General features: G+C 32.0%; 1 protein-coding gene across 1 annotated transcript; it reads left to right on the top strand.

The window, feature by feature from the left end:
* Window positions 1-59: 59 nt before the first annotated feature.
* Window positions 60-12404, top strand: LOC111002122 (large subunit GTPase 1 homolog). The gene is made up of 10 exons (XM_022272234.2): window positions 60-397; window positions 470-693; window positions 809-1030; window positions 1305-1425; window positions 1502-2038; window positions 2340-2492; window positions 3321-3459; window positions 3770-3969; window positions 5685-5773; window positions 12110-12404. The coding sequence occupies exons 1-10, from the start codon at window positions 302-304 to the stop codon at window positions 12231-12233; spliced, it is 1905 nt and encodes a 634-aa protein (XP_022127926.2). The 5' UTR covers window positions 60-301; the 3' UTR covers window positions 12234-12404.
* Window positions 12405-12924: the final 520 nt, after the last annotated feature.

The raw sequence follows: 12924 nt of genomic DNA, 5'->3' as shown, positions 1-12924 counted from the left end.
GTCATGACTTACCCCTTTAGCTAGGTATCATAAAATTATCTCTTGTGCTATTTTAAGAATTGATTTTTAATGCTGCATTTAATCTAAGAAGTAAAGAAGCCTACCTTGGTTACTGTCATTTGGTCCTTAGATAATTTATATCTCAAGTGTTGTTTTTGGCCAGTTATAATGTATTATCTATGATTGAGACTTCAAAGTTCAATTTGTAATCGAATTGCACGTTGTTTTGAAACAATATAACCCAAAAGTTATACAGTTCTTGTAAGATAATTATAATTGTAGTTTTAACTTACTTTACAATATGGGGAAGAAAAACAAAGAGTCCCTAGGTCGTTCCCTAATTAAAGATCGATTTGCAAAAAATCGGCACCGAAAACACGTTGAAGACAATACTATGGTATGTGAATTGTGAAATTACAATAACATATTTAGATTTTTTTAATAGTCGTAATCAAACAAATATTTTTAGTTGCACACAACTGAAGTAAATGATGGTTACGACTGGGGCCGCTTGAACCTACAATCAGTCACAGCAGAGTCTTCATTACAAGAGTTTTTGTCTACAGCTGAGTTGGCAAACCGAGAATTTATAGCTGAAAAGCTTAATGTAAAATACGTCAAGTCAGCACCAAGTGCAGTAGAGTTACAGACATCACAGCCAGATTTTGATGAACCACTGACAGTTCCAAGAAGGTATAATTTTAACTTTTATGTTTTATAGAATGGTTGAATGATTAAATTTACATTATTCTCAATCTTTTTTCTTCTATTTTATACAATAAATACTTTATGTATATATTGTTTTCAGACCACCTTGGAAACCAGGGATATCGGCAGAAGACCAAATTAACAAGGAAAAAGATTCATTTTTGGACTGGAGAAGACATTTAAATGAATTGCAAGCTAAACTTGGAGCAGCTGTCACACCGTACGAAAGAAATATTGAATTGTGGAAGCAATTGTGGAGAACTTTAGAGAAATCTGATATTGTGTTACTCCTCTTAGATGCTAGGAATCCATTACTATTCAGGTATTTTAAAATCAATTGTTGACTTTTATTTTAAAACATAAAAATCTATACCAATGCAAAATTAACTTGTTAAATTAGATTACTTATACAAACAGTATTTCTACTATTAATATAGATAGTCACAAGATTGTCATATGCGTTGTATAAAAACTTTACTGTATAATATATTAATTGATGCCTAAATATATTTTATTACTATTAAATATTTTTCAAAGATCATGCTTTTGTACAAATATGAAACATTTACACTTCATAACATTTGTAATCATTATAGGTGTTTAGATTTAGAAATGTATGCAGCAGAACAGAATTGCAAGATTATATTATTGTTAAATAAAGCAGACTTAACAACAGAATATGTAAGAAAATGTTGGGCAGAATACTTTTCAAAAGAGGTACATTTTGATAGATATATTTTATAAATATGCCTTACACAGTAACACATTATTTAAAATTTGATTTGATTTTCAGAATATATCAATCATATTTTTCTCGGCGGCTAAAACAGTTAAAGAAAGAAAAATATCAGAAGAAAGTGCCTCAAAACCTGATCTGAATGTTGATTCAGGAACGGAATCAATTGATTCTAATGAAGAAACAGATGATGAAAACCCTGACAATTTAAAACAAACAGAAAATGACATTCAGAACTTTAAGAAACAATTAGGTGTTTTAGATGAAGCTGTTACAAATACGGCTACTAAATTATCAAACATACAAGAGGCGTTAGATAAGGTTTTAGAAAATTTAAGACTAGGAAAGCCAGTAGAACCCATAGAGTTAAAGAAGAACATCAGTGAAAGTGATCAAAATGCAAATCCTAATGAAGTTAATGAGCCAAATGTAACAAATTTACATGAAATATTTGGCAGAGATCAACTGGTTGATGTTTTAAAAAGTATTAAGGTTGATAAACTTAAAAATCCGCCAAGATTAACAGTGGGAATGATTGGATACCCTAATGTTGGAAAATCTAGTACAGTTAACATTTTAATGCAGACAAAAAAAGTAAGTTTTCCTGTGGGAAGAAATTTTTAAGTACCTTAAATTGATAATTATTATAGGTGCATGTGACTTGTCTTAGTACAAGTAGAGTTTTTATCCTATACACTATATTAACACTTGCTAATATATTGAAAAAAAAGTGGGTCTAGGTTGTCAAGTTGAGTTGTTGGAAGTCTATCAATAAAATTACTGAGCCATTTATTATTTCACGTACGCCATTGTTCTTGGCCGTAAATACCTTGTTTAATTATTTTGACTAAATGTGTCGTATTTTGAATAAAGTTTATCTTCAATTTTTTTACAGGTTAGTGTAAGTTCAATGCCAGGTCACACTCGTCACATCCAGTCACTAATTCTTGATGATGATATAGAATTACTGGATTGTCCCGGTTTAGTGTTGCCAGCATATGCAGTTGCACCAGATTTATTGCTTACTGCTGTGTTGCCAATTGATCAGGTACATTTTTACTATTCTCTAAATAGTACATAGACCTTTTTCCTATGTCATCAAGACATGATTAAATTTTATAAAGCATAGATGAACAAATAAAAAACAATCATTGGTAATAATGTTTTCAAATGTCCGCTGTCATTAATTGTATAATAGTTATTTTTTAAATAGTTATTAATCATTTTTTACATTGTAATTTGCTGTATGTTTGTTTATTGAGTATACATTCAATTCATTATTAATATGATTCAATTAAAATATTTACAAAGTATTTTGTGGTCACAAACCCCACAAAAGTTATTCAGTGTATTGTTAATTTATCACTACATAGTATAAAATAAAGTCGCTTTCTCTGTCCCTATGTCCCTTTGTATGCTTAAATCTTAGAAACTACGCAACGGATTTTGATGCGGTTTTTTAATAGATAGAGTGATTCAAGAGGAAGGTTTATATGTATAATAACATCCATTAAATAGTAGAGAAGTACTATTATTTTTGAGGTTTCTAATGTGATGTCGTAAATAATTACATTTTTTCCGCTTACATTGCAAACGCAGGCTGAACCCTACAAGTTTTATCAAAATAATGTACTAAGTATTGTACACATTGAAAAGGTCTACAGAAAAGTCCATGATGGTAGGTATATGTCTATCTCTTATGGATAACCCACATTTTTATATACAACGTTCACAGATTTTCTGTAGTGTATTTAGTATCAGCATTGCACCCGTGCGAAGCCGGGGCGGGTCGCTAGTATATAATTAAATTAAATATTATATTTATGTATTCTTTCAGGAGAGTCTATCCCTTAACTGTATCTTTGTTTAATATCAGATGCGAGCGCACGATGCGGCGATGGCCCGTCTTTGTCAATTGGTCAGCCGGAACACGTTCGAAGAGAAATATGGTTTGCTGTTGCCTGAATATGAAGGAAGTGACTTGGAATATAAGAAGATACTTACGGCGCATGCGTGTGAGTTTCTAGTTAAAATCATAATTATTCGACTCAGTAGTGCCTTTTAACAGCTGACTTATTAACATTTATTTTTAATGTCACTTAACCTTTTCAGTTTCATTAGTACTAAGGTCCAAAAAGTTGTTATTGTAGACTCACAATAGTTTTTATTATTAGTATTTTCGATTACTTATGTATATTTATTTTTCACATAAAAAAGGCCTAATATATTTGCTGATGTTTCGGGTAATTGGTGTAGTAGAAAACTCGATATTAAATATTGGTTATACAGGTTATAAAAACTATATTAGGTAACCTTTTTATACAGTCAACCGCGGCTTTATGACGGCGGCTGGTCAGCCGGACGTGTCTCGATCTGCGAGACTTCTCCTCAAAGATGCTGCTAGTGGACGACTGCATTGGGAACAGCTACCACCAGGCTTCAGTGCACCCAGCGTGGATGTTTTGATAGAAGATAAGAAGAATGACACTAGGAAACCTACGCCAAGGGAAGCTAGAGCTGTTGAGGTAATTTTTTATAATATTCCAATTTTTAAGGACTTCAAAAAGTTAATACAATCATCTGTGTGATATTGTTTAAATAGGATAAGACTATCAAAATTAAAGCGTTATTGTGATTAAAAAATCCATAGTTAATAATACTTTATAGTTTTTTATGTCAGTTACGTGACACAAAACAACCACAGACTAGGCTAATTAACGATTACATAGAATTTATTAATATCTACTACTTTTTTTTTTAAGTAGTAGATATTAATAAATTCTTAGCATAATTTGTTGCTGTTTTTTAATTTTGCAGTTTTTTCTTTTGTTTTTCTTTTAAATGTCACTTTGTCTTTTAATGCTTGTTTTCTGTTTTTTATTTAATCTGTGTAATCTGTTTTGGCTTTGTGTATTGTATTTTGTATAATAATATGTGTTAAGTAGCTGTTGATTACTTATTATTAAATAAATAAATAAATACCTGATAATGAAAATAATAAAATAAACTTGACATTATTAAAAATAACATTTTGTGATCTGTAATCAGAAATAAATATTTCTAAATTGTTTATAAAGTCCTATCCAAACCTATTCGATATTTGTGTCTGATGCTTACGCTAAGAATATGAGCTAAGTTTCTAAAGGGTTTGTCCACAAATTTCTCGGAATTTCTAAAACGTATTTTTATTTAAATCTGCTATACTTACATATGTCCACGTTGCATGGAAAAGATTCACTGTTTTTTTCGAATATCCACGCTTTTCTTTCATGTTACTTTGTTACTTAGATAAAATAGAGTTTCTTAGTTACTTTTATTGTATTACCATTTTGTTAAATATTGTTGTCTTAGGAAATTTTCTAGAAAAACAAAAAATAAGTTTGCGTTTGTCTTTACTTTTGAATGTTAATTCTAAAGTGCTTATTACACTATGCGATATTCAGACTGGCTTAGTAAGACTGTCTTAAAATCTAATTAGCCAGCTCGCTATTACACTAGACTGAATACCGCATGCTAACTCATTTTTACTCATTTGCAAAGCGTACGTAGTCGGTGACGGATGTCGCCATGTGACTTAAGAAACTACCTTAGAGTAGGAGCTGCCGAGTTTGAATGACTATTAAAATGTTATATTAGTAATTTATATTATTATATGTAATTAATAGATACTCTATACATTCAATATGGCAATAAAAATGGCATGTCTCGGTACAAATCAAGAACAGAACCAGGCTGGCACACTTTAGTATGTTGTCATTAGAGAATCGCAGAAAATTTATTGACACATCGTTTGCAGCTAAGATATTCTATAATAATATTGATTGTCCGAACGTTCTTTCTAAATTTAAGATTCATGTTTGTTTTTACCAATGTATCAGTGTGTCGAGCGTTGGCTAACTTTATCTATAAAAAATAAAAAACATTCCAAAGTACTTTTTTTTCTTGCGAACACGCCATGGTGCACGCGGCCACAGAAAACAAACATGTACAAACGTCTTTGCTCTGCGACTGCCGCGCGCTGACTGAATGATTTAGCGTGCTAAGTCTTATTACACTACACGATATTCAGCAAGTAAGCCAGTAAGCACCGCCGAACCCATTCGGTCGGTCTAATTAGACAGGCTAACTGGCTAACTCTTATTACACTAGGCTGAATCTCAGTAAGACTGTCTGAATATCGCGTGGTGTAATAAGCCTTTAACAGAGTGACAAATTACATGAATATACATTTTTCTTTTAGGGTTGGATGAGCAAATCAAGCGAGATTGATAAAGCGTTTTTCGCTATGCAGAAAGCGGGTCCCCACGTTAAAGGAAAGCCGATACTCGGGTAATTATAACTTTAGTATTAGTCATTTTTCTTATATTATGCAATATGTGTTAATATTTGAATAACAATTGAAATTGAAAGATGTGTTTTTTTAATTGGGATTAGGAGAGGGTTGTAAATCCAATACGCGCCTTTATCTAATTTCTAAATTTGGTATTGAACCTTATTAATCAATAAAACAAGCATATAAATGGCGCTAAAATTTACAATACTACTATATAGATTACAGAAATTTCGCGTCTTTTAGCAAAATTTATTTACTATAGAGTATAAAGACAATTTTGCGAAAATACTAATTGAAGGATTATGGGTCGTTTATCAAAGAAACGATAGTAATTAGCACAAATATAACTTTTATTTGGTAAGAAGATGAATGACAGCAAGAACACTTAGTTACAATACCTTCATATATAGTGTTGCCACCTAGTTAAATTTTCAAAAACTATTTTACTTAAATTGCTCAACACTCCCACTAAAATTTAAACTAGGTACAAATATAACAAAAAATAAACTCCTACTGAAATTAGAGTTGTGAAAAGAAAAACAAAATGTGATCTCTTAAATAGATAAAAGCTTGAGTTGGTAACGCTTTAGTTAACATATCTGCTAATTGACTGTTACTAGGAATATAATTTAGTTTAATTACACCCAACTCAACCTTTTCCCTTATAAAATTAAATTTCACATCTATGTGTTTGGTTTTCTTATGATAAACAGGATTGCTAATTAACTTAATTGCACTCTGATTATCAACATACAATGGAACAGATGTAATATTTTCACCTAAATCTAATAATAATTGCTGTAACCATAATATCTCTTTTGCAGCTTCACAAGCAGCTACAAATTCTGCTTCAGTTGTGGAGAGAGCAGTAGTCTTCTGTTTCTGGCTACACCATGTTATAGGTCCCCCATTCATATTAAAAATATAACCTGTAGTAGACTTACGCGTATCTACATCACCTGCAAAATCTGAATCCGAATAGCCAGTGAGATCACTACTTTCTCCATAACATATACATAAATCTTTAGTATTTATTAAGTATCTAATAACACGTTTAATGGCATTTACATGTTGTTGACTTGGATCGTTTACATATCTACTCAAAACATTTACAGCAAAAGAAATGTCAGGCCTTGAAACAGAGCTCAAAAATAACAAGGACCCTATAGCTTCTCTGTATGGAAAATTAATAATATTTTCATCCATTTTCTTTGAAATAACAACATTTACATCTGCAGGGGTACTGGCAGGATTTGAATCACTCATACAAAACTTCTCTATTAATTTTTCAATGTAATCTCTTTGATAAATACAGATACAATTATTTACTCTCTCTATTTCCATTCCCACAAAATATTTCAATTTTAATTCTTTTATTTTAAATGTTTGTTTCAAATATTCTATAACTCTTTTAATCATTGAGGAACTGGAAGAGACTACAAGTGCATCATCTACATAAATTATTATGAATACTTTCACCCCATTGAAAATACCTACATAAACACAACTGTCAGCCTGAGATTGCACAAAACCATATTTTATTAAAAACTCAGTGAATCTTCTATTCCAACAACGAGACGCCTGTTTAAGTCCATACAGTGATTTATTAAGTTTTAGGATACAATCATTTTTAAATGAAATTCCTTCTGGTACTTCTATAAAAATATTCTCTTCCAAATACCCGTTCAAAAAAGCAGTCTTTACATCAAACTGTTGAATTTCTAAATTATATTTAGCTGCAATAGAAAGGATAATTCTTATAGAGTCATATCTCGTTGTTGGAGAGAATATTTCTTGATAGTCAATATCTTTTATTTGATTAAATCCGCGTGCACATAAACGAGCTTTAAACCGTTTTACCTGATCATTTTCATCCTTTTTTATAGCAAAAACCCACTTTGTAGTAAGCGTACGTTGACCAGACCTCTCTACTGGAGTCCAAGTATTATTCTCTTCATGTGCAAGCAATTCTTCATCAATAGCTTTCAACCAGTCGTTTCTTTGTGGACTTTTCATTGCTTCAGCATACGTTTGTGGCAGTGACAGTTCAATTAGGTTTGCTTCAAAACGTCTATTAATCCTTGGTCTCAAATTTATGTTGCTTTGAATTAAATCATCATCTAATTCTTGAGAAGGTTCATATGTAGGGTCATTACTATTACAACTCAACATGGTATCTTCATTCTCTGATGATGAAGTTTCCACAAGAGTATCCTCTACATTTGTTTCTTGCATTTGATTTTGTTGTCCTAATGTCTTCACTTCATCGTCAATGTATATTTGTGTAATATTCTTCCTTATCTCTGGAACATTATGTTCTTCAAAAATTACATTTCTTGATATTTTAACCTTTTTGGTTTCTGGATTGAACATCCTGTAATTGTTATTATCATACCCAATTAGTATCATTTTCTCACTCTTTTTGTCAAGTTTAGTTCTTAGCTGATTAGGAATATGGACATATCCAATACTTCCAAACACCTTCACATGGCCTATATGAGGTTTGATGCCGTTCCATAATTCAAATGGTGTTTTCTTAGGAGTTTGGCTGGAGGAAGTCCGGTTTAATAAATATACTGCACAATTCACAGCCTCAGCCCATAATTCCAGTGACACATCCCTTGCGTACAACATTGAACGTGCACTCTCCACAATGGTACGGTTCTCTCTTTCAGCACGCCCATTTTGTTCTGGTGTATATGGCGCAGTACACTCATGAATTATACCTTCTTTGCTGAGATAGTCATTGAAGGTTTTATTCACATACTCTCTTCCATTATCAGTATGCAATATTCTGACACTATGCATGTACTTATTTTTGATCAAAGCATTGTATTTCATGAATATGTCCATCACATCACTTTTATGTTTGACAAAATATACATGCCTGTAACTTGTAGCAGCATCCTTAAATAATATAAAGTATCTCATACCTTGGATAGATGTATGACTCATAGGTCCACAGACATCACTATATACAAGGTCACCTGGCTGTAGTTCTCCTCGTATAGATTTGTGAAATGGAAATCTGCACTGCTTTCCATATGCACATGCTTCACAAACAAAATCAGTTTTATCACTGTTATTCAGTTTCAAGCCTTCTACCACATTATCAGCACTCATACTCTTGATTTGTTTTAGGTTAACATGTCCCAGTCTTTCATGCCACATTTTAATGTTATTTTGATCACTTTGAACTAAGTTACATGTATCTGAGACCACAGCTTTAATTTTCAATTCGTATAAATTATTTTCTGTTATTGTTGCACACATTACCAAGTCATTTCCTTTGTAAATGAATGCACCAGAGTCTTTCTTGATAATGATATATGATTTACGCATTATCACACCTTCTGAGAACAGATTTCGTCGCAAATTCGGAACATACAATACATCATGTAGTTCACTGTCCTCCCACTGTCCATTGACACATCTCTTTATTAACACCTTGCCAATGCCAGCCACTTCCACTGATTGTTTGTTTCCTAATGTCAATGATTTCTGGTTACATTCCAATAGTTCTACAAAGAACTCCTTTCTATAGGTCATATGTGCAGAGGCACCACTGTCTAAAATCCACACATTGTCTTCAGCTTCATGGAATTTGGTTTCTACATTAAACGCTAACAAGTCTGCACCTTCCTGTTGAGGTTTTCTATACTTGGATTTCTTTGGAGCACGACATTCTCGAGAAAAATGTCCTCGTTTCCCACAATTATAACATTCAAATCTGTGTTTACTGTTTTTATTTTGATTTGAATTACTAGCATTTCTATTCAGCTCACTTTGTTTTGGGCTATTTTTACATCCTTTCTTAGCCACAAGAAGAGCGGTTTCTTGTTCTTCTTCACACTGTAAACTAGCTTCTTCATCTAACAAACGAGCAGTGAGATTGACAAGAGTCTGTTGCTCTGGATCCAAAGACATCCACGCTTGACGGAGTGATCTATACTTATGAGGCAGTGTTCCAAGTATTTTTGTTATCATAGCCATTTCACTAATACTTTCGCCACTTTCTTTTAACTGCTTGGCCAATGATTCCACTTTAGAAATGTGTTGAGCTACACTGTCATTTGTAGACATTTTATACTGATAAAACTTTTCATGGATCAACATTTTACATAATTCACTCTTCTGTTCGTATATTGATTCAAGTTTTGTCATTATTTCCTTAGCAGTTTCACAATTTTCTATTAAAGTTATTTGTTTAAAGTCCATCGAAGATGTTATAATAAACATGGCCATGCCATCATTCTTTGTCCATTCAACATTATTTCCAGCCGGTTTAGGCACTGAAATATCAATCCCTTTTGCTTTTAGGGCACACTTTATCTGGAATTTCCATTGCCTAAAGTTATTTCCATCAAATTTTTCTAAGTTTATTGACCGCATTGAATCCATTTTGAGGTTATTTTGTCAATTTCTTCACAATACGATTGTAACTTTTTCTTTGCTATTTTTCTTAAAACTTTCAATTGCAGAATCTACTGGGCCCATAACCTGAAGGATTATGGGTCGTTTATCAAAGAAACGATAGTAATTAGCACAAATATAACTTTTATTTGGTAAGAAGATGAATGACAGCAAGAACACTTAGTTACAATACCTTCATATATAGTGTTGCCACCTAGTTAAATTTTCAAAAACTATTTTACTTAAATTGCTCAACACTAATGAAAACTATAAAAAAAAATCTTTCGAAAAACACGTGTTCATTAGGTTATAGACAAAAAGTTACAACTAATGGGTCTTCTTATAGTGCCATCTCCTTGCGAAGGTTGGCGGTCATAATGGCTAGTTTAGTTTTGGATGCCGCACTTCTAAACAATGACTTGGTGTTTTGACCAAACCATTAAGTTTTTCAACCAGGACTCGCCTCTGCGGCCAAGTCCCCTTCTACCTGCCACATATGATTAGTTGAAGGAGATGGTATTTTTAACTAATGGATGTGGTATTTTATTACAAAGCTGAATTGTTCGAACTGGTCCTTGCCTACTATTTATCTGTTCAGGCGTTTAAAAATCTTTGTTAACTGCGATAAAAATATCGGCTTAAAATGATTATGTTATGTTTATGACCCACATAGACGAAGCTTGACTAGAAAAAGATATGAGTGGAAAAATTCTTTCGAAACATAAACCCAATTTGTTCAATACGTGTGAAAATGTTGCAGTCGATTTGTTTATTTTCACAGCACATGGTTAGCGTCATTTCATCCAATGCGCTAGAGAATTCTTTTTAAATTGTATAAACAAAATAGAATGTGTACTTTGAACTATTTTGAGATTTTTGAACTTTAGACCTTTTGCGTTCACTTTAAATGCCAGTACTTTTATGTTAGTTACAATAATTCTTTCATCGAGTGACTGCTAAGGCAAGTTATTGTATCAGTCTTTTGTGCCTGATAGACGCTGTCGGCTCTTTGGATCTAAGGGATGTGGGTTTCCTCACGATGTTTTCAATATATGAGCGGGTGTTACATGCTAGTTTACAATATGTAAATTGCTAACTTGGAACTGTATCGCGTTAGAGCAAGACTAAAATTTTAAATCTAGATTCCAGCTAAATCTAGACTGTTCTAGAAGGCGAGTTATTACGTACGAATATACTTTTGAGCAATTTTCATGATCGTTAACCCACCGTCTCCTCGTAAACTTGTTAAATTTTATGAATTAACGCTTGGCCCGACGCCAGAGTCGCGATTCCAAAGGTTTATTTAGGTTTCCCTTAAATATAATTGATAATAATTAACCATCTCCCTTTCATCTTGATGGTCGTTATGATAATTTTGTGGCGTTTTAGAGATTTATAAGTTTGAATTAGTTTATTTTACAAAATGTGGTCTCTAAAATTTCTTTAATATAGACTCATTTTATAAAATAAATTGTATATGAAAGTTTGAATTAAAACATTGTTTACATATTTTATAGTAGTATACTATAGTATACATATATGTAACCAGTTAACATACAATGGCAATGGACCCGTTTAGAATACGCGTTTTTTTGGTAGCGTGATATATGGGCTTTTTATGTTTTTGATATTTTTTTTTTATCTCAGCCCTATACAGCTCTAGTCGCTTCTCTGACGTGCTTCTTGCGTCAAACTTTGAACGCCTAGTGTTTTGAGGCTATAATAACAGTACAAATTTAAAATTACTAATAAACTGAAGAGTAAAAATTACAATTAATACAAATAACGAAATGAAAACAAACAGAGATTTTTTATTATACTTTATACATAATTTACATCTATTTTAAATTTATGGAGCCAATGACTATCCTAGGTTGGCTAATACCTAAAGATTTTAATGGATGATTTTTTTTTTTCAGTATAAGTGGCTCGCAGACGACTGAAAAGCTCCTCACCAAACCCTGGAAACAAGAAAAGCGTCACGCGAATAAAAATAAAAGGGAGAAATTGAGACGAGTCTACGCTCATTTAGATGAACATTAAAATAAAAATATATTCCAATATAATAAACAAACTAATTTCGAGTACTGTCAGACATCTTTTACTTTTAACAGGAAATTTGATAGGACTTGGAATTAGTTTGAAGCTATTTAAGTCTAGAAATCAGTTATGTAATTGTATATATAATATCTAAAATATACGGTTATCCATACAGTTGTGGTTTTTGTATTTTCAAACTCATTTTATTCCTTAGCTAAATCTACTACTAAGTAAGTACTTTTGGTTCTCTACAAAATAATTCTTTTCAATTGACTTAAAAAGTCAAAGTTTTAGCAAAGTTGTTTTTTTAATTGAGCTATTTGACACTTATATTGCTTTGTAATATAAATGTGCAAACTTTAATAATCTGTGGCGGTTATAACCTCAGATATCTGTTTCGTGATATTTTTATCGAATAATCAAGTAGCTCTACGCCCGAACCCAATAATTAATCCACAGGTCTGATCTCAGATTGAAACAATCTGAGATCATCCATTTTTGGCGACGGATAGAATGCAATCTCTCATATTTGATAATCAATTTAATAAAGTAAATAAAACCGTACAAATAATATTAAAATATACATGTGAATGTTTAAAACATATCAAATATTGACACAGTTGATCTGTCATTTTCATAGAAAGGTATTTATTCGATTGCTTATTGGCACTCTTATTAATATTTGGAATAAGCT

The sequence above is a fragment of the Pieris rapae genome, chromosome 4 (assembly GCF_905147795.1).
Source record: "Pieris rapae chromosome 4, ilPieRapa1.1, whole genome shotgun sequence".
Lineage (NCBI taxonomy): Eukaryota > Metazoa > Arthropoda > Insecta > Lepidoptera > Pieridae > Pieris > Pieris rapae.
The sequence above is the reverse complement of the archived record's forward strand: the minus strand, read 5'-3'. Positions and strand labels throughout refer to the sequence as shown.